The sequence below is a fragment of the Molothrus aeneus genome, chromosome 2, assembly GCF_037042795.1.
Source record: "Molothrus aeneus isolate 106 chromosome 2, BPBGC_Maene_1.0, whole genome shotgun sequence".
NCBI lineage: Eukaryota > Metazoa > Chordata > Aves > Passeriformes > Icteridae > Molothrus > Molothrus aeneus.
The window spans coordinates 54,979,155-55,001,481 of record NC_089647.1 but is presented as its reverse complement, the minus strand read 5'-3'; the positions used below and the strand labels follow the sequence as shown (position 1 = coordinate 55,001,481).

Here is a 22,327-nt window from a genome sequence, read left to right as displayed (position 1 = left end):
GAAAGGCTGCCTGGAGGAAGCCAGGAGAGATCTCTGCCTGGCCGCTTTCCCCTCTGGGCTGCCAGCTGAGCCACCCCAATTGTCAGGCTTTTAGCCACCCCAATTGTCAGAGGTTTTTGCTATTGTCATTTACACTTGGAATATGAGTGATGACTCCTCATGGATTCCCTCTCTAAGGAGTCCTGAGGTGGTCAGCCCTGCTCCTGTCACCTGCTACTGGGCTCTTTGCAAGTGGAGCTCCTCTCCACCCATCTGGTGCAGCACAGGCCCATCTGAACCCCCACAACGATGCTTTGCTGCAAATGTCACCCCTGTTAGAGACATCCATTCCACTGCTTTTTTCTTTTGAAATGTAGTGGTGCATGTGATTTGAGTACACAGACTGAGCTGGGAGCAGTGGCAGAGGGACAACTTTTTTGTTAATTCAGTGTTTATCCTGGGGGAACATTTGAGATCCCTCCTGGAGTACTGCATCCAGCCGTGGGGTCCCCAGCACAAGGCAGACACCAACCCATCAGATAAGGTCCAGAGAAAAGAAACTAAAATGGTCAAAGGGCTGGAGCACCTCTCCTATGAAGACAGGCTGAGAGATTTGAGTGTGTTCAGCCTGGAGAAACAGAAGCCCCAAGGAGATCTTTTTGCGGCCTTTCAGTACATTAAAGGGGCTCACAAGAAAGAAAGAGAGACACTTTTACTTCAGGGTCTGTAGTGAAAGGACAAGGTGCAATGGTTTTAAAGAGGGTAGGTTTAGATTGGACGTCAGAAAGAAATGTTTCCAGATGAGGGTAGTGAAACATTGGAATAAATCATCCAGAGAAATTGTGGATGCCTTATGCCTAGAAGTGTTCAAGGCCAGGTTGGATGGAATCCTGAGCAACCTGGTCTAGTGGAAAGTGTCCCTGCCCAGAGCAGGGGGTTTGGAACTAGATGGTCTTTAAGGTTCCTTTCAACCCAAACTCTTCTATGATCTTATGAGCAGGATCCAAAGCAGACTGTAAAGCAGTGGTGTGTGTCTGTGTAGATCCACACTTTTTCCAGGTGAACAAAACCAAAGGGTCGTAGACCTACAATATTTGGGGGTGACACAGTCCCAGAAAATGAGGCTGGTCCTACTACTGTTGAGATGCCCCCACTTCCATTTTTATTAGCATTTGAGGAGCCTCTAGTAGTTCTATGTAAGGTTGTCTTAAAGAAAACTGAATTGTCAGTGGAAGCTGATTAACAATATAAGACCTATGACCTATCCACCCTCCCAGCTGAGTTCTGCAGAAAAACACAGTTCCAATGTAAAAACAAAAGCAATTTTAAAATGTGATTAATTTTAAATGTAACTAACCCTAGTCAATATAATAGTTCAGTGTTAGCCATTATTGCTTCAGATACATATAAAAATGTTGTCCTCCTTGGTTACCTAGATGATTGCCTATACTTAGAAAGGCAGACTCTCATATCTGAGATATAATACTGAGATCATTTTTTGTGAGCCAGATGAGCAATTTCTTGCATATTGTACCAGAAAAAAACCCTCTGCTTGCTGCTGGTACAGACTCAAATGGAGTATAACCTTCAATATTGAACAACCAGGCTTCAAAGAGGATGTAAATTTCTACTGGGAGGAATTCAGAGAGCAATGGACATAAGCCAGAGGTCTAGAAAATAGACCTATGAGACAGAATTGAACAAACTGAAGTTATTTAGTACAAGAGGAGGCAAATCAAAGGGCTATATCTCAGTAAAAGGATGAAGTAAAGAAGAGAGGAAGACAATAAAATGCATCCCATGCCATAGAATCATAGAGTGGTTTGGATTGGAAAGGACCTTGGAGATCATCTAGCTCAAGCCCCCTGCAGTGGAGAGTGACACCTGCCATTAGATCAGGTTGCTCAGGGCCCTGGCAAACCTGGCCTTGAACACTGCCAGGGATGGGGCATCCACAGCTTCTCTGGGCAACCTATGCCAGTGTCTCCAGCATGTCCAGGTCTTTCTGGTGCTCATAGTGGATAGAAGGTAGATAACAAGGTTAAACTGCAAATGGGGAAAACTTCCCCAGGGATAGAGACAGCTGTAAAATAAGGACTTAGGTTTTTATAAGCCAAATACCCCCATCTCAAAGTAGGATGGGCAGGTGCTTTCTCTCTCCTGACATAGGACATTTTCAGTGTCTGAGATGCTCTCGTATCTTCGGACAGCCTGTTCCAACACTTCCTTGTGAGTTCCCTTTCTGCGAAGCTAAGCTTAAATCTTTACTGTTTATTCCCAGGAACTCATTTACCAGCTGCGTTTTCCTCACTTTTGTGGCCTTTGGGCACACCACGATGCTCTGATCCCTTTCACAGGAGCTGCTCCTCTACCCACCATTTCCCTCCCAAACAGAAGGGCACTGTCATGGTAGTGCCTCCTCTGTCCAGGCTTCTCCTCCAGTTCCCCTAGATCATTTACATGCTGCTGTCTTTCTTCAGCATGCTGGGATAACTCTTCTGGTACCAGGAGGGAATAGCTTTCTGCTAGACTCTGCGCTGGTTGGTGCTGCCTCACCTTGATTTCTGTGCACAGTTTTGGGTGCTGCAGTGTAAGAAAGACATTAAACTGTTGGACAGTGGCCCAAGGAGGGCAGTGATGGTGAAGGGTCTTGAAGGGAAGCTGTATGAGGAGCGGCAGAGCTTCCTTGGTCTGTCTGTTTAGCTTGGAGGAGACCGAGGGGAGCCCTCATCGCAGTTACAGCTTCCTCATGAGGGGAAAAGGAGGGGCAAACACTGATCTCTTTTCTCTCATGACCATTCTGGAGGAACAGCCTTCTCAAGGGTGGTTTGGGATGGATATCAGGAATAGGTAATTCACCCAGAGGGTGGTTGGGCACAGCAGAGCCTGACAGAACTCAAGAAGCATTTGGACAATGCTCTCAGGCACGTGGTGTGACACTTGGGCATGTCCAGTGCAGGGCCGGGAGCTGGATGCAATGATCCTTATAGATGCGTTCGAACCCAGGATATCCTGTGACACTGCAACTTCCTGCGGCCACCGCGGATTCCCGACCCTTCCCACGGCCCCGCCAGGGCGGGACTCGAACCCGGGGCCCCACCGCAGGGAGGGCCCGCCCCGCCGTGCAGTGCGAGCGGAGGAGGTTTGTCCCTCACGGGCCGCCGTGTGCCGGTGCGCTCCGCTGCCGCGTTCGCCGCCTGCTCGTCTCGTCCGCCGCCCGGCCCGGTCCGGCCGCTGCCCGCCATGAGCGACAAGGGCGAGCTGGACCTCACCGGCGCCAAGCAGAACACGGGCATGTGGCTGGTGAAGGTGAGGAGCCGCCGCCGCGGCCCCGGGCCCGGCCCAGCGCGGCCTGTGACAGCCGGGTGCCTCCGTTCGTCCCCGCCCCGCCGTGCCCGGGGTGGGCGCCGTGAGGCCGGGGTTGCCCGCGTCGGGCTCGCCCTGTGGCTCGGGACAGCCTCTCTGCCTGTTCCCCTCCTCGGGGGACAGCGCGGGGCAGGGCCCGGACGCCTGCTGAGTAAAAGAGACACCGCAGGGAAAGTTGGGCTGCTGGGGAAGCTCTCACTGAATCAGAATGTTGAGGGCTTGGAATGATCCTTAAAGATCCTTCAGTCCCAACTCCCCCTGCGGTGGGCAGGGACATCTCCCACTAGACCGGGTTGCTCAAGGCCTTATCTGGCCTGGCTTTGAACATGTATATTTGAATATTTCCAGGGATGGGGCGTCCACAGCTTCTCTGGGCAACTGTGCCAATGTCTCACCACCCTCACAGTAAACATCTTTTCCTTCTCCTTGCTAGTGGTTTGTGACGAGCAACAAACATGGCCGTATAACTTTTATTTCCCCAAAACTTTGAGAGTTGGAAAAAGTTTTGAGTGTGCCCAGATTCACGTCCTGATAAAAAAACTGTCCACATCCATCAAGGAAAGTAAACCCCAGTGTCTGGTCATTACAGCTCCCTTTGGTGCGAGTGAAATACAGCTCTAGTGGAGGGGCTGTGAAAAGGTACTGAGAGTGTCAAATCAAACCTGTTTGGTGCCGGACCACACTCTGTCTGGTGCCACCACTAACAGGCTGGCACTGTGCTGTTCCCTGGAGTCAGTGTCTTTGCTGCCAAGACATTTTGCTGCCACTACCAGACATTGTTTCATAAAGAGGAACTTGAAGCTGATGGGGGAGTGTGTGTCCTGCCTGCTTCGAGTCCCCTCTGGGGATGCTCCTCTTTTTCTAGACCTATATTTATTCTCTCTTGGGAGATGCAGTTCCTTCCTCCCATTCCTCCTTTAGGAATAGGTTCAGATTGTCAACTTCAAAGACCCTGTGGGGACAGGGTGGTACCGAGATACTAGTCCTGGGCGGGCGGTGAGGGGGGTGTAACACTATCATACTTCAGCTACCAAAACTTCTTGCTGTGGCCCTTAAAAATGGTTGGGGATTTCAGACTTGCTTTGCTGTGCAGAATTTTTGGTGGGCAGGTTGCTGCATCTGGTTCCTCCTCTGTACTGACACCTGAGTGTGTGGTGTCACAAAGCCACAACAAGCACTGTGCAAGTGCTCTAATTGTAGTAGCTTTTCCTGGGCACTGTCAATGAATGCTGGCACCAGAAAGCTGCAGAACTAGATCATGACATGCTGAGTGACTGGATGGTAAAATGGCAGATGAAATTAAGAGTTGAAAGATGTAATCTGGTGTGCATAGAGAAAAACTGTCCTAATTATAGGTATGCAGCAGTTGGGTTTCTGCTGGTTGTTGTCATTCAGGAGGAGTGGGGTTTTTTTCTGTACAATGAGATAACTCTGTAAGAACATGTCAAATGAGCAGAGTCCGCATTGGACATGATTACAAAAGACACAGAAAACAAAGGAGAAAATATTATTGTACCATGATGTTGCCTCTGTCCAGAATGCTCTGTGTAGCCATGGTCTCATCCCCCCTGCTGTGGAAAGTGTACAGTGGACCTGGGAGCCGTACAGAGGAGAGCACCAGGTCTGGTCTTGGCAACAAGGAATGATGGCTGTGGAGGGAACTCCTAAATCCGTTGTTACCTTTTAGACTGGCAAGAGGATTGATTTGGAAATCTTGTAGAGATCTGAAGCAATGAGTAATGTCACAGGTGGATAAGGAAGAAGTGAATAGGCAAAGGTGAACGGGAAAGAATCAGTTCAAACACTAGAATTAGAAGTGTGTCAGATTAATTCATTGGTGGGGCTCAGCGTGAGCCAAGGAAGTACTGTTTTGCACAATGTGTAGTTAAATTTTAGAACTTCTTGCAGTTAGAAATTCTGAATTTCAAAACTTTGCAGAAGTTCAAACACAGTTAGTCAAACTCAGGCAAGAAAATTGAATTGAGAGATTAAAAAGTAATATGTTGCCAAACCCCATATCTGCTGAAACACCCTAGAAATTAGAAGAGCACGCTGGGGAAATAAATTTTCTTCGTATGTTCCTCCTGAAGTAACTGCCAATGGCTGCATTTGGAGACAGGACATGAAGTTGCTTGTCCTTTAGTCTGATGTTTCCTGAAGCAAGGAATTTTCAGGCACATTTGTGCTTACAGTTGGTGCCACTCTGTTTAATGAGAAAACAGGACTGAAAGAAAAGCTGGAGTATTACTCTTCCAAGTAACTGTTGATGTAGTCTTTCATACATGTGTTCTGAACTTATGTCTGCCTCCTTGTATTGTAATGATAGTTAAAATATTGAAAAGATGCTAACAGTAATAGACCATAACATGAGGTATTTGATTTCCTTTGGACTTGAGCTTGGAAACAACCACATCTGTTAGCAGGACTTCCAGCCCAGTGGCAAGACAGTGCATAGTACCTGTACTTTTTATCTTCACTAGCTAGGACAATGAGGATGAATTTATCCTTCCTTTGAGGGAGAGAGCATTCAGCTCTGATGGAATAAAAAACCTGGCTTATTTGATTTCCTTTTAGCATGCATTGTGCTAGCACAGGAAGTATTCCAGAGAGACTATTTAACAGGCAATAAAAAAATGTAGTGATGAGTATTTTAGAAGCATGAGCAGTAAAAGGAGGTACCATAAAGAGAGTGAATTACTTTAGTACAAATTCAGAAAGCCACTAGGTTTTTGTTTCTGTGTTTTCAGTGAAAGCTAAGGTAGAGAAATAGTAAGACTATTTGGTTATGTACTTGTGGTAAAGTGAAGCCCGTTTAGTGTTAGCCATTAGAATGTTAATTTTCTTGTTCCCTGAGTGTGTTGGTCAGATTTTTAAATTTAATCTGCTGCATTGTTCTATAGCTAGAAAGAGGATATCTTTATTTAAATTTTTTTAGTATTTTCAAAGAATATAGACTCTGACATCAGCCTTAGTTTCTGTTGTATGCACTGCGCCTGTATTGCTATATAGAGAAAGAACTAATTTAGTTTTTTGCAGAAAAGTGGAAGTAGTTTGTTACAGAGAGGGGCTGCTTGTGTGTTCCCTTCTAAAGGTGGGTAGGAAGCTGTGCCCAGGCTGAAAGATGAGAGGAGCAGGGGCCCTGCTGTCCTACACTGCCTGTAGTGTGCCTCGTGTGCTGCAGCCTGGGCTGTGCTGTGATGTGAGTAGCAGGAAGAGAGCAGCACTGGGAGGAAGGCTTCGAGTGGTGCTCCTTAGTATGTCAGATTTGTTCTAGTGATTAAACTGTAATTTTTTTCTTTTTTGGAGAGAAGAGTGTTCTTACCTACAAATCCCAGAATAAAGGCCACTTGGCCTGAAAGGCTGTGTTCAGTTGCCTTTCACTGCACAGGCACTCTGTCCACATGTCGCTCTTTCTGTGCATATGCAGTTTTCAAAATCCTCCTATGGGATCTGTGAAAATTCTGCCCTGTAAAAACAGGTTGCTCTTGTTTTCTATGTGTTCTTTCAAGGATTATTAAGACTTTGAAACCTGACTCTTTACCATAATTATTATGTTAAAGTTAAAAGAAAGGTGCAAAATAAGATGTCTATGGCATTTAAGACTTTAGTCTTTCCTGATTGTTTACGTCATTAGCATGTGGGTTTGTGAGTAGCACCTGGTTTTAGCTGAAGTATCTATGGATAGCTAGAAGTAATCCTTTGATCATAGCCCTTTATAACCCTTTGTCTTTCTCTGCATGGCCCTTGACTGCAGGTAGGCCAGCAGAAAGATGATTAAATGCACTCTTTGAGACTTTCCTATGCAGTATGATTGATCTGCAACCTCTTAATCTGACTTAATTCCCAGTCTGAATGTATTATATAGCAAGTCAATGATTTTAACACCATAAGAGCCCTTCATTCCTTGTCCACTCATACTGAATGTGCATCTACCTTATTATCTGGCAGTACAAATAGAGATTAGTTGCAAGCATGTAATAATACTTCTGTTGAGTAGCTGGAGCATGTCATAGCATTTATCTTGACTTTAGAAAGAAAACAGTATCTGATCTGGCATGGAATCTGCTGTAGCAAGTTACCACTTTGAAAACTGGAAATATGTATATCAATAGATTGTGCCAATTCATGGCTTTCTGTTGTGCTTTTGTGGTGTTTTTGACCAAACTTGTCTGAACTTCATGGGAACCTGGACTACGATTTAGTTTGTCTGAGCAGTTGGAGGCATCTGGATTTTGTACTTATTCTACATGTGCTTTATGGGGTGCTGTGAGTCTTAAGCTAAGTGCTAACTAAGCACCAGTTCCAAGATCTGTAGTTCTTGAAGAACTGATAAATGCACAGTTAGTGTTAATTTAATTTGAGCTTCAGGAAGTTAGGGGGTTGTTCTTTGTCAGTAAGTTATTGGAACAGGCTCTTTTTCTCCCCAACTTGGTTTAGTTTTACTCTGTGCAAGACAAAACTTAGGCTTCCAAGTGCTTCTTTGCTGCTTGAAACAGAAAATGCCCCAGGCATAGCTTAGTGTATTTCTCTTCATTACTGGCTGTGCCTCACACTGTTTTTCCACGTGGGCCCAGATGTTTTCAGTAGCTGTGGACTGTGTGAGCCAGGATGAACTTTACTGTGCCAGTAAAGAACATGGCTGTAAAGTTCTGAGGAGTGTGCTGCTTGCCAGAGGCCTTTATTGTACATTTTGAGCCCAGGTGGGTCACCCAATGCTGCAGATACCACAGCCTTTGCAACTGAAGGAATTGGTGTGTAGGTGAGGTAACAGCACTGCAGCAGCTTTTAATTCTCCATTTATTCAGGTCTTGTTCCTGTCCCTGGACTAATCACTACTTTGTGCAGCTGTTCTGGAAAATGGGTTGGGGTGCTGCTTTGTTTCTTCCACCTGCTAAACACAAAATCAGCCCAACTAAAACACAGAAGTCACCCACTCCTCCTGACTAGATCAGTCTGCTCTTTCCACATACTGACCAGCTGCACAAAGACTTTGCCCAATGCAGTGAAGAGCTGGGAATGAGTGATGGGAGGCAGATTTGCCTAGCGTGGTTGTGCTGTTGGAGAAGTGGCAGTAGGGTGTGGTCTACTGCTCAACGTGTTTGAGGTTCCCTGACTCTAAGCCTTCCCTTCACTCCAGAAATTGCCTAACTTCTCATCACTGTGATTGGTTGGTTGATATTTTTCCCAGAGAGATGATAATTTCTGATGAATATTTAAAAGTATAATTTTTTCCGATAAAATATTGACACTACTTAGTTTAAGAATTTGATGCTGATCTTTTTCTGCCTTTTATGATTAGATTGTAGCATTTGAGATTGAAGTTACTAAGATTTTTCTCTCATTTGAGACTCTACATTGGTGTTTTTTTTGTGCTACTTTATTCTCTTTGCTCTCTCTAACTGAATATATATACACATATGTGTATATATGTCTGTGTGTGTGCGTGTATATCTATATAACAGCTTGCGAAGTGGGCTTGCGTGAGCTTCATAAAGTTCAACAAGGCCGAGCACAAGGTCCTGCACTTGAGCTGGGGTAACCCCCAGTATCAGTGCATAGTATCAGAGGAAAGACTGAGAGCAGCTCTGAGGACAAGGACTTGGGGGTGCTGGTAGACGGGAGGCTGGATGTGACCTGGCAATGTGCACTTGCAGCCCAGAAAGGCAATTCTGCCCAGGGCTGCAACAAAAGCAGTGTGGGCAGAATGTCAAGGGAAGGGATTCTGTCCTTCTGCTCTGCTTTGCTCTGCTCTGATGAGATCCCCTCTGGATTGCTGTGTCCTGCTCTGGGGCCCCCAGCATAAGAAGGATGTGGACATGCTGTAGCAGGTGCAAAGGAGACCACAAAGATGATCAGAGAGCTGGAGCACCTCTTCTGTGAAGACAGATGGAGAGAGCTGGGCCTGCTCAGCCTGGAGAGGAAAAGGCTCCAGGGACACCTTACAGGTGCCTTCCAGTGCCTCAAGGGGGCTGGTGAGAAAGATGGGAACAGACTTTTTAGTAGGGCCTATAGCAGTTGGACAAGGAATAATGGTTTTAAGTGAAAGGAGGGTGGATTTAGACTAGATGTAAGGAAGAAATGTTTTATAATGAGAGTGGTGAGGCACTGGCACAGGTTGCCCAGACAAGTTGTGGATGTGGCATCCCTGGAAGCATTCAAGGTCAGGTTGGATACAACTCTGAGCAAACTGATCTAATTGCAGATGTCCTTGCTCATTGTAGGGGGTTTGGACTAGATGTCTATTAAGGCCCCTGCCAATCAAAACCGTCTATGGCTGTCTATTGTCTACTATATTTAGCTCATACTTTATTCTGAAGTGGTCAAGGTAAAAGCATTTAAAGTATTTACCCATACACAGTTTATATGGTATTTTAAAATCTGCTTTTCTTGAATTCTGTTGTCTTCTCTTAGGTCCCCAAATACTTGTCACAACAGTGGAGTAAAGCTTCAGGAAGAGGTGAAGTGGGAAAACTAAGGATTGTCAAGTAAGCCTTTGCATTTACTGGTTGCATTTCTTAGAAGTTACCTGTGTAAAATAAGAATATGTTGCACCTGTTCTAAGACATAATCCTCTTTCTTGCCAACAGTGTGCATATTTCTCTGAGACATGATCAGGATTTGCTTGTGTAGTGATTAGGATTATAAATTGTACGAAATTATACTGGGGAGTCACTCTGTCGCATTACAGGAGGTTTGATTTCCTAGGTTTAAGGAAACCTAATTGCAGAATTTGGTTTTATTTACATGTGTTATTTTGCTACTTCTGTTTTCACATGCTGACTTTTCCCATTTATTCTTGGGCATCAGCAGAACAAAAAATTGAATAGCTCTGGAGTGAAGATAAATAATAAAACTAGAATTTGAATTTGCTTTTTTTATCAGAAAGCTAAACTTGAGGAATTAGGCTATGGAAACAGTAAATATTTTTAATATTTATATAATTGTTTAATTATATAAATTATAATAAATATTTATATATTTATTAAATATTAAATATTTTCTTTTTCAGAAATCAAGGAAGAACGGAAGTAAGTAATTGCTAAAGTTTATGTTTTGAATTCTAAAAAGTGTTTAAAATGTGCTGGTTTCTAATGTAACATATTTTTTGTTATACCTCTAGCAAAGCATTGTATCACAGAATCAGGAAGAGAGAATTCTGTTAGTAGCTCTGCCCATAGATGCCTGTGTGACTTGCATCAGGTCTCTCTGTTCCCTCACTTTGTTTACCTTCTCTTCAGACACTTTGAGATGTGTTAGTACAAAAGGCTGAGGAGGATGCACAGGAAAAGCATGTGGTGCTGTTGTGAAGTATCCCTCTTCAAGCTTCCTTAGCTTCTCTATTGAGTGTACAATGTGAACATGGCAAAGGAGCTGTGTTTAAACCTCTTCTGGGCTGTATGCAATTCAGGAGTCCCAGGCTAGTAACACTTGTTGTGGTACTTCAGCACTTTTTCTGGAACTCAGCTGGCTGTGCAAAACATTTTTCAGCACTCATACTGAGCAATGGCTGAAAACCTATTATGCCATATATTTTAACAAGTAAAATCAAGTTGTTCTCTGGCTTCAGGAGGAGGTAATTTACAACTTTTTGAAAGCTGAGTAAATTTCATTTAGTACATGAAAGCTTTGAATTCTGTTTTTCAGCAAAAGATCAGTGTGGAAGGACTCATATTACTCTTTATTTTTGAAATAGAAATATGGTATACTACTTGTGTTTTCTCTCTTTTTGTTTCCCCATAACTTGGCAAACAGTGTAATTGAGTCTGTTTGGTAACACTGTGGCAATTGTGACTGTTAGGTGTCATTTACTTTGAATGAAGAGCTTGCAAGCATCAGTGATATTGGAGGAAAGCCTGCTTCAGTCAGTGCACCAAGGGAACATCCATTTCTTCTGCAAAGTGTGGGAGGACAGACCTTAACAGTGTTCACAGAAACTTCAGTAGGTAAGTTAGAATTAAAGTTGTTATGACTTTACCAGTATGTCTGCTTTCAATAATTCAGTGCTGTAAAAGACAGAAAACTCGTAAGTCAGATTTTAGTGTTTTCTGCGTAGATAACACTGTTGTAATTTTTTTGTGTCTCTCTGTTTACTTGTGTGATTGAGCAGCTGATTTAAGTTCTCCGGGGTTATCATGTACATTTCATCTCTGAGTCTGCTGGAGAGAGCAGGGGGAACGTGGAATGCAGTGCAGAGTGCAGTACATTGTGCACAGTCTCCTTTAGGGTTTTGACTGAAAAAGCATGGTTTTGTGTTCCCACGTATTTTTTGTATGAACTAGTATTTGGTTTTTTCTCCTTAAATTGGTCTCTGCTGTGAATACAATTCTGTAAGAATGCTGATTTTTCCTCTGTTCATTTTTTAAAATTTAATCAGTTAAATATTGTGCATTTCCCAGCAACTAGAAAGGGTTATTTGAGGACTGTGGATTTACTGAGTAGAAGTTATTATTTTAACTGGGATCAAAGGGTGGTTAGTTACATGAGAAATGATTGGGAGGAAGCACTGAATAAGCATAGACCCTGTCAAAATTGTTTTTGTTTGAGATTAGCAAACATAACATACAGTCGATGAGTTTTCCTGAAACTAATTTAAATGCAAAATGGCTAAAATATTTTGGTGTTGTGTTTAAGTTGGTACAGTGACAGTACAGTCAAAAATATACTTTACTGTGCTTTTCTTGCTTGAATTTCTTTGCTTTGAAAAATGAACATGACACAAATATTCCAAAATCCAGTCAGATTCCTCACAGGCATCGTATTTGTGAGGTTACGCTCATGTGCTTAAATGTGTAGGCATGTTTTGAGCTCCATGTCCATTTTCAACAAATTTCAAACTGTACTATGGCTAGTGGGAAAACAGGTGTCTGAAGGGTGGACTGTACAGATGTCCCAACTGAAGGAAAGGCTGCTACTGTGTTGGATGCCAGAAAATCCCCATGGAAAAACCCACTATAATGACCATGAAAAAACACTCAGTAAGAATTTACATATCTTTGCACATCAGTCGATCCACAGTAAGACAATAATAGGAAATTGAAATTCATTCATTCCTAGGTTCACAGATCAGTATGAGTCTTCATATTATAATTAGCATATTTTTTTCTGAAATGCATGTTGTCCTTTTTCTTTTTTTAATCTGCACCATGTAACACAAGCAATATATCAGTTTCAGCCATGGGCCAAAGATTAGGCTGGTATGGAACTGCAGATGTCATCTAGAAGGGTGCAATTGAAGAATTAGGCAAATGAAATATGGATAAAAAGTGCTTCATGCACTACTGTTCTCAGTCAATACCCTTATTGAGGACTGACTTAAATCAACCAGAGCAAATGGTGTAAAGCAGTTGGGTTTGTTTTGTACAGGGTGGGATTTTTGTTTGATTATGGGTTTGTGATTTTTTCCCCCCTCCACCATTTTTTTAAACACACTGAATATCCTAAGATCTATTCTCTATGTAGTCCTTTAACACTGGGATCCTTATGTTGGAGTGACTGTCTTTTTGATGGCTTTTCTGAAATATGCTGTGATTTTGGAAGATGCTGTAAGCAGTTTATATCTTCTGGATAATTCAGCACTTCACATTGACTCATCAGGTCATTTAGAGCAAGCAAAAAAGATCAGATTTGACAAGAAATTTAATATTTTCTGCATTATGTAATTTCTAGTCTTCTGAATGGATTTTCTGTAGGTTTTATTTTGCTTTGTCTTAACTGAACTATGCTTCTCCTACTTGTAGTGTTGGGAGAAATCCTTTCATTCTTTCATTGTAAATGTCTGCATCTCTGGTGGTCCCGTATTTCTTAATGGGCAGTAGGCTCTTCTGAGGTGCAATTTATTGTGTCCAAAATGTGTATCTGAGCTAAAAGGAACTTGGTAAAGTGCCTTCCATCCCAGATGCTGTTAAAAATCTGGCCTGTGCTGGCTTTCACATGTGCTACATCTTCTGCTTGGATTAGCTCTGGGATTTCTCCCATTTATTTTCTTTTCCTTTTTCTGTGGTTTGAAATAGCCCTGGTGAATAATACTGAGTACTCTGAACGTGGTAGTTGCAAAGTATCTCCCTAGTTCCTTTGCAAGGCTGTTGCACATGTGAACATTGCATTTTCTCCTTGCTGGGCAGATCACTGAGGCCTGTGGTGGCGTTCCTGAGCATGAGTGTAGCAAAGCTCGTGGGAAGCATGGCTTCTATCATATCCGCAGAGGGATCCAAAGCACACTTGTCTCTTGCTGTCTAGGTCTTGCTGTCTAGGCTGGTTTTGGTGTTATTTCTGCATTAAATATGAACTACATTCTGTTCCATAAACATCACCATATGTACATCAACAGTTGCTATGCTACAATGCTATTTGTGCTTCCAGTCGTTTTATCTCATCTTTGTCATCAGCTGTCATAGCTGTGGTTTTTTGGCGGGTGAGAAGCAGTAGATTTTGCATATATTTTAATGTGTCTTATTGAACAAAATGAATTCTTCATATGTGCATATAGCTAGAAACTATCTAGGGGCAATTCATGGGTCTGATACTTAGGGTATATTTGGTTAAAATTGTTTTCTGAGCTTCCTGCTGGCAGACATCCTAGCATAATACTGTAATTTAGCAGTTTCTTTCCTCATTGAAGGAATGGGAAGACACTTTTGTTAAACATTTAACTGCAAACTTTTCTGATTATGATTATACATTGCTTTCCTTACTACTTTAATTGCCCATTGCTTAATTTTTTCTGCCAGCACATAGTTTAGGTTTGCTGGATCTTAATGGAAATAAAATTGCAGCTTTGCTAGACATAATGATAAAAGTTTCTTATTGAACTGGTTTTTGGAAAAATGTGCTACTAATATGACTTGTGAAAACACAGACCTTGGCAGGCAATTACATCCCAGACTGTAAAGGATTGATGGGTGGAGGAGAAGATTTTACACTGTAGACACAGATAAAGTGTAAGATATTTCTGTAAAGTTGGATAAGATGATTCATTTTATTTAAATTTTGAATATATCTTCACAACTCCCCCTTCATAAGTGGGATAGCCGTAATGTCTATTTTTGCATCTTTAAATTCTTTCATGCTCTTTCCATCTTACTGAAAGTAAAAAGTGTTCAGAGAATTCCATTGACAGAAGACATGTCAGAGCTTTGCTTCTGAGCAGCATTCATGCATGGATTGTCTCACTGCTTCATGCTTCACACAACATTGCTGGCTTTTAATACTTCGTTTTTCTTCAGTTTCCTGAGCCTTCTCTCCTTCACAAATTCAATTAGTGACACTCAATTATTTTTTCTGTTCTTCTTCAATAATTCATGTAATGCTGCCTATGTACCCAAGAACATCTCCTTTATTCCCTCATTCCTTGAAAATTCTCCCATTGTTTTGAATTGTTGGGGTTTTTTCCTTTACACAGCTTCTCATATATGAAAGTACCTTTTCTGAGTTTGTACATGAATCACACTTACCGTATAACTTACAATGTGCAATTGTGTTCCAGCAAAAATGAATATTCAGAGGTTTTTATTCTGTATTTTGTATCTATGTATTTTTAAATATCAGCTATGTTCAGCCATTAAAGAAATGTGAAGGGAACAAACCCTAATAAAAACCTTTCATTAAAGCACTTCTTTAATTGCACTTAATTATTCTCAGTAAAATACAGTGTGCTCAGAATCTTGATGCCTTGTAATACTGTTTCTAATTCTGTTAGGTAAGTGTCTGAATTCTGAAATTCTTTATCAGACTGTTATTTAGGAAATAAACACCCTCACTGTTCTGCCATCTCAGTGCAGCCTAATGAGGAGTTTTGACATTCACCTGTCTACATTAACAGTACTTTCCAATTGTTTCTGTTCAGGCTGTCACTTAACCACATAGTCCAGTCTCTAGAAGATTTTGGGATCTAACCTAATGCTTCTTTGTTCTGTTTTGTACTTCAGTCTTTCCTGGACTGTTAGCAGAAGCAGAAAACCTATCATCAGCAGCCTTATGATCAAAAGTAATAGAAGTAACAGCAGCCTTTCAAAACTATGGCATTTATGCACATTTCCAAATATTTTTGAGAATCATAAAGATGAAAACCTTGATCAGAAAAGGAGAATTTGAGGCTCAAGCTAGTTTAATTACAGATATCACTTTGATGGCTCAAAATGTTGTGTGCGTTATTGAGACATACAGTCCATTTAGAAAACAATTGCAGTTCCTTGCATCATACCCCTTCTCCATCTCAAAAAAATGGAAATGATATTTATTTAATTACTTATGCTTGTTGGAGGGTTAAAAAAGTACTGTAAAGCAGGTTCAGCTGGCTGGCAGGGATAAGCTAATTTTATTTTCATTTCTTTTATTAAAACTATAGACTGTTAATTCTTGTACAAATTTAAACAATTGAGGATATAACACACAAAATACAAGGTCTGTTAGAATGGGCTCTGTGTGATGGGAATAGTCTTTTTGCAAACTTCATTGATTTAAAATACCTTTTGTTTCCAGTCTCACTGATGTATATGTAAAAAACCAACATCCTACCACCACCCACTACCACAGCAAAAAGCCCACTAACAACAAAAAACCCCAGCTAACCAGCCCAAATCTGTTGGTGTTTGTCAACTCCTGCATGTTGTAGAGGAGGCTGAGCAGCTGTGGTCTGCATTAATGAAATATATTCAGTAGATGTAGTACAACTGCCTTTACCTTCTTCATTATATTAATGCTGAGAAGATTTTTAAAGGAGAACTTGTGACCTAATCATAAGAAAACTGAGTTGTCTACTGATGAGAAAGAAAAATGACACTTTTTTACTTGAATTTTGTCTGGTTTTTTGTCTCTGCTGTTGAGGGCAGATACAAACACACACACTTTCCCTGTAGACATGAAGTACCTTTATTGCCATTTGAATCAGAGATGCTCTTAGCAATGTTCAAGGGTAATGTATTTGGCAATAGTTTCGGTGAGGTAACTCTGGTCTTCCATTGAAACTGAGTTGAATTAAACAGTTGAAATTAAAAGTCCAGTTCCATCTTGCTTCTCACTTCAGACAGGTGTTTGTATCTTTGTTTGTTTGTATGTTCTTCATTTCATCCTCTCTGCTTCTTGTGTGTGTACTGAGTATTTCCTTCATTAAGCTACAATTGAATTAGGAATTGGTTGGACATTTATTTTAAGTCATGCTGTAAATGTGCCAAATATGCACAAAAAATTACATCAATGAGAAAATACTTGGTTTTCTGCACACAGGCTATCCTGGATGTACGTCTGAAAGTTGGCAGGGATCTTTACTCACTTTGTGAATACTCATGGCTGTGAAGGAGCCATATAATAATTGTTTCTCATAGAGAAAGCAGGTGCCTTCAGCTGCTGAGACTAATGACAGCCACCTGGTATAAAGAAAGAAGGAGCTGGAAGATACTGGTTTTTATGTTTGCATTTAGTCCTCAGGCTCTCAAGCCATCTCAATGAGAAAAGAGGGACAGAAGCCTTCAAAGCCAGCAAGAATCAGTGGCATGAAAAAGGTTTTCTAAAATATTTCATGTTTTCAGTTCCTTTAATACCCAGCCTGTAAATAGCAAAAATTATCAACCTAACTGTACTCGAAAATTACTCTCTGAGTTAGAGCAGTAATTCACTCTTGCCTGTAAGTAAATAGCTTGTAATGACAGCTGTGACTTGCCTGAGTTGAAAGCAAAGGACAAGTATGTTTTACCATTTCTAACTGTGTTTCAGGGAAGTGAAAATTGTTCTTTTTGTTCTCTGCATCAGAGGATGCATAAAAAGGAGAAATATAGGGGGAACAGTCAAATATAATACTGACAAATTAATGGAGGGGTTTAATCTTACAGGGCTTGGTAGGGGTTGTAACTCAAATTACCACAATACGTCTACTGGCAGCCATTTCTTGGAATGTGGGATTGGAATTTCTTGCAGAAAGCTGCTTCTGAATCTGACTCTGCCATTCACCAGAGCCATAATTTTTTAGCAAGTCACTTTGCAACACTGTGTCTGTTTCCTACACATGATTCTCTGCTGAGTGGAACAGGAGATATTTCTGATTATATGTATTTGTTGTACTTGACAAGTACAAATACTTGACAAAAAATACCGATGGTCTATAGAATCGTTGCAGGACAAATAATCAGAGAGGAAAAAGCTTGAAGAAATAAATTCTTCCATTGCCTGTAAAAAGGGTAGAGAAGAGGTTGATCAAGGTCAAAAAATTACCTAGTGCCAATTAAGAACATTCTTTTGCAGAACCCTGATTATTTTTGTAGTAACCAAAAATGTTGGTCTAGGCTAACCAGTGAGATAAATGAATAATGTACATTGCTTGAGCATAATCCTGCTACTGATTTTATATAAATGTGTAACTTTGTTCTTGCAGAGATCAGTCAGAGGTGCAATAGAGTTCTCTCATTTAAGTTGTGAGGGAGTTTGGGCACTAAAGGACTTTTTTGTTGCTCCTGGTAGCAAATTATTCCTCAGAAGGTATATTTATAAACATTAATCAAATCCAGTGATTTTGATTTTATCATGTTCTTTACTTTGCAACCCAGTTGTTGGATGTAATTTCAAATAATCAACACAGAAGCATCGTGATTACTTTTCTGTTTATTTTTTTTCCCAGAAAACCAATCAGAAGAAAAATCAGAAAGCGGCAGCATTGGTGAGTACAGACGTTTTCTTTGAAGCACTTAAGAAATTACTTATTACTGCAGATTTCCAGTTTTGGTTCTTAAGAAATTGGTAAATTAAAAAAAGCTCCTTTTAAAAATATTTTGTAGAATATCATAACATTAAAAAATAACTTCATAACTGTTTATCTGCTGTGCCCAAAAGTTTAAATTTTATATATATATATGTAATAATTTATTTCCCTTAAAAGAAGGAGAATAAAATGATTGATGAGGGAGAGATTTAGAATGTAATGTTCTTTGCAATGTTGTTTTAGATTTTTTTTTGTTTGTTTCAATTTGTTGTTTGTCTACCTTTAGTTTGAATTCTTTTCTTTAGGTTGGAAAATTTGTGACACATTTCCAGAACTTTTTTACTTGATTTCAATTGCATAAACTAAGCAGTCATAAAAATAGTCCATAAAAAGTAGTATTATCTCTGGTGCACATAGATTAAATAGTATTGGGACTGGAGTGCACTTGTTACGTGGTAATGGCACAGAGAGGAGATGGCTCATGTGAAAGGTGTGAAAGAGTTTCAAACTCCTACTTTTCGTTAAAAGAATTTCCTAAACAAAACTCTAATGCTAGTGGGTGTTTAAAATGTCATCTCGAAGGTACTTTTTGGACAATTAAACATGGAGATGTCTGCTTTTTCTAGTATCTGACATCTTTGAATTGCCTTTCAGCATCAAATACTCTCAAAAGTGTATAGTTTGTGTCTGGCTAGAGGTAGGGTTTGGGTTTTGTTTTCTGTAGCAGGGAATTTTTTGTAAAATGGAGATTCCTTCTAGTACACTGGCCTAAGCATGTCAGAAGGCTGGTGTTAGTCTGCAGACTTGTACTGAATCCAAGGTATGCTTTATAGCTTGCAATTCTTATTTAATTGGTAAAACCTGTTCAGTCTGATTCTGTGTGAATTGTGGTGCAGTTTTAAGGTAAGAAGGAGTACTTCCTAGAGATTGGCATTTTATACCACTACAAGACTGAGATTCATGGCTATGCAGTGTCTCGTGTAAATCAGATATTGAGATTTTAGCTGCTAAAATGAATCAGAATTTTGATACTTCCATTTAGTTGTTTTTTTTTTTAGTTGTAAGGGTGCACTCTTGGTTTTGTTTTGTTTTCATTTGTGTTTGAATGGTTGAATTGTCTCTCTTGGTGCCTCCTCCGTGTTCCGTGAATGTTGTGTAAGGCCACGTGTTCAGTTGTTTATATTTTTGCTTCAGCCAGAAGAATTAATTACTGTATGGTGTGAGCTCTTTAAATATGCTGACAAGATAAGTTCTAAACCCATTTTATGGAATCAAACTGGATATGGATTCACTCTCTGAGTCATGGTATTTGGTTACCCTGGGGCACATAAAGGAGGACTCTCAGCCATCAGTTACACTATTTGCTTATTCACTTTTTTCTCAAAATCATTGTGGAACTTAGATGACCTTTTCCAAACTATCTCTCAGGTACTTCAGGCTATGTAGTATTCATTTTTTTCTGTTAATCTACTGTTTCTTTGCCTATATTAAGTGCTTTTGAGGCAAGGATGATGTCTTGTATGTTTTTATTTAGCATGTTAGCATAAGAAGATCCTTTTGGATTTTACTAAATTAAAATATGTAAGGTTTAGTCATAGTTAGTAAAGAAAGTAAATGAGATATGACATTCCAAAACCATTTGATTTACATCTTTAAAAGATGTTTACATTGGCAAGGTGCTGTCAAACTTTGGAATTTATGTTGTAAATCCTTAGTATTATGTATGATATTTTTAATCACATTTATTGTTGGGATAGTTGTAAACCACCTAGAAATGCCATGATAGTGTTGCTACTCTACATGATGCTGTTTGAGAGAGATTGTGAGTGATACTGGATCACACCTAAGTTCATCTGGCTGGTGTCCTGTCCTCGGTGGTGGTCAGCAGCAGATACCTTGAGATGAGAGTAAGAGCAGTGTAGAAGCACAATGGTACCTCCCCAAAATACTTCTCATAGAATCATAGAACAGTTTGGTTTGAAAGGGATCATTAAAGCTCACCTAGTTCAGCACCCCTGCAATGAGCAGGGGCATCTCCAACTAAAACAGGTTGCTCAGACCCCTGTCCAACCTAACCATGGAGGTTTGCAGAGATGAGCACCTGCCTCCTTTCTGAGGAACCTGTTCCAGCTTCTTCCAGCCTTTAGTGATTCACAGCTCAGAGAGTTCTAGAACCAGAAATTATGATGTTTTACCTAACAGGACCTCATGGATTTTTCATCTATGAAGTGTCCCTGTTGGTTGAGCCCATGTAAAATCTTTAGTATCTATAATATCTTGAATGATGCTTACAGTCAAAATATTCAGGAATCAAGACGTATGTGAGACAAGTTCTCTTAAACTAAATTTGAGTTCCTTTTGCATTTTATAATTTTAGATCAGTTTTTCCATACAGAAATCTATTTGTTTAGAGCTTGTGATAAACAGTGCTTGGTGATTCAACTAGTGTTGTTTAGTGCCTGAAGGCTGGTTTATGCTAAAAGTGAAAGGAGCATAGCAAATAACACACTAAGCTAAAGGAGAAGAGAAATGAGGATTGGCTTTACTTGGTCCTATATGAGGATGAGCAAGCAATTTAAATCCAAATATGTGTATGTGGCTCTTGTTTGTTTATGACATTGCTTGCACCTACCTGAAAGTGCTGTCAGTGGTGACAGAAGCTGTGAAAACCAAGCATTTGTGCCAGTATAAAGTGTGACCTGCTCCCCCCCAATAAAAATACTCAGAAGCTGCTGCTCTGAGCCTGTGTAGTCTGCTGAGAATGATACAGTAAAGAAATGCATTCTCATGTAAGAGCAAATTCAGTTAGGTGCAGTCCTTGTGGAAGTGCATTATATGGAAGCTGCAGGGGCAGCAACTGAGTATTTAATGTTGTCCAAGCTTTGAGCATGTAGACAGACAATATAGGGTGAATTTAGTATTGAAATGTTACCAATTATGAGTGTATGAATTTGACTGCAGACACAAGCATACAACACTCAAACTGTTTGTAGATACCACTTCCTTAATTTCTTGATATTGTAGTAAAAAAAAAAGGATTCATATGTTGATTATACATATGTTGGAATATCTGAAATTCATTGTAAGTATGATGATAACCACTGAGCTCCATGTGATAAAATCAGCAATTTTTTGTAAAGACAGAGGCTTCTTACGGTATAACATGGGGTGGTATAAAGCTGCTAAATGCATGTTTGATTTTATCCTCTTTCAAGCAGTTAACATATATTAATTAAACTCCAAAAGCAAAATTCTAACTGAAAAATGATTGTCAAGAGGAATAAAACAGTAACTTTTAATTTAAATGCTAGCTTGCAACTCAGTGTTGAAGATAATTTGGATGCTGCCATGTTCAAGACGCAGAAACAGTTTTTATCTTAGAAATATAACTGGGTTTGTTGGCAGATAAATATGACACAGCCTAAAGTACAAGCTTCCCAGTAGCTTTCCAGGAGCCACAATCAGTGTGAGACTCCATTGGTAGCTGTTGAAACACACAAAGAAGCTTTAAGGTATGTGTAGTCAAGGCCTGTGGTACTGGTTATAATAAATATTGTCGAAGAGCAGGGAAGGTGCAGTGGTACAATAGCAAAAGGATATAGATTTAATGTAGGCCAGCATTAACTGGAGTTAGTTTTTTGAGAATTTGTGTAAATTTCCTTGGTGCCCTTAGAGTGTGGCTATTTATTTTAGGATATTGTATGAATAGTCTAACATGTATGTCTGAGCAAACGAATGTACTTATTGTCAGTTTCTCTCCGGAGAACAGAACCTGATACAAAACAATGGGAGTTAATCCCATGACCTTATTTTGTCCTCCTATGATGTCCATGTCCAGCTTGTAGAAGTAATGAATAAACAGAAGTGTGCTTTTGGCTTGCACCAGAGTTCTTGGTTTTCCTTATGACTCTTGAGAAATCCCAGGAATCTTAGCCATGCCAGGCATTGCAGATCATGACTTCACAAATTGTGTTTGTCTTCTGTGAGGTATTTTGCTGATTGTTGCAGTTCACCCACCTACCAGCATTTGATGGGTTTGATCACATTTGATGGGTTCAGAGTTCTGGAGTATTGCAAATTCAGAGCCTTGAATGATGGATCAAAGGGGCAGAGGAAAATCAAATGTTTTCTGTCTTGGCCAGTACAAGACTGGCATGTAAGGCTTGCAGGAGTCAGTTTCAAAGTGAATAAAAGGAGGAAACTCTGTGGGCAAACTCAGAAATCATAATCTTGGTGTGGCAGAAAAGTTATAGAAGTGGACTTTTATCACCATATGGAAGGCATAAGATAGCCTAC

The 22,327-nt window shown here is 40.4% G+C and overlaps 1 protein-coding gene across 1 annotated transcript in view; it reads left to right on the top strand.

Moving 5' to 3' along the window:
- Positions 1-3,147: 3,147 nt before the first annotated feature.
- The window catches only part of GTF2F2 (general transcription factor IIF subunit 2), a 78,918-nt gene continuing 59,738 nt past the window's right edge, over positions 3,148-22,327 (top strand). The window contains exons 1-5 of the mRNA XM_066571384.1: positions 3,148-3,288; positions 9,757-9,830; positions 10,355-10,373; positions 11,144-11,288; positions 17,951-17,989. Of these exons, the coding sequence (XP_066427481.1) occupies positions 3,223-3,288; positions 9,757-9,830; positions 10,355-10,373; positions 11,144-11,288; positions 17,951-17,989 (343 nt within the window). The 5' untranslated portion in view covers positions 3,148-3,222. The remainder of the gene's footprint in view (positions 3,289-9,756; positions 9,831-10,354; positions 10,374-11,143; positions 11,289-17,950; positions 17,990-22,327) is intronic.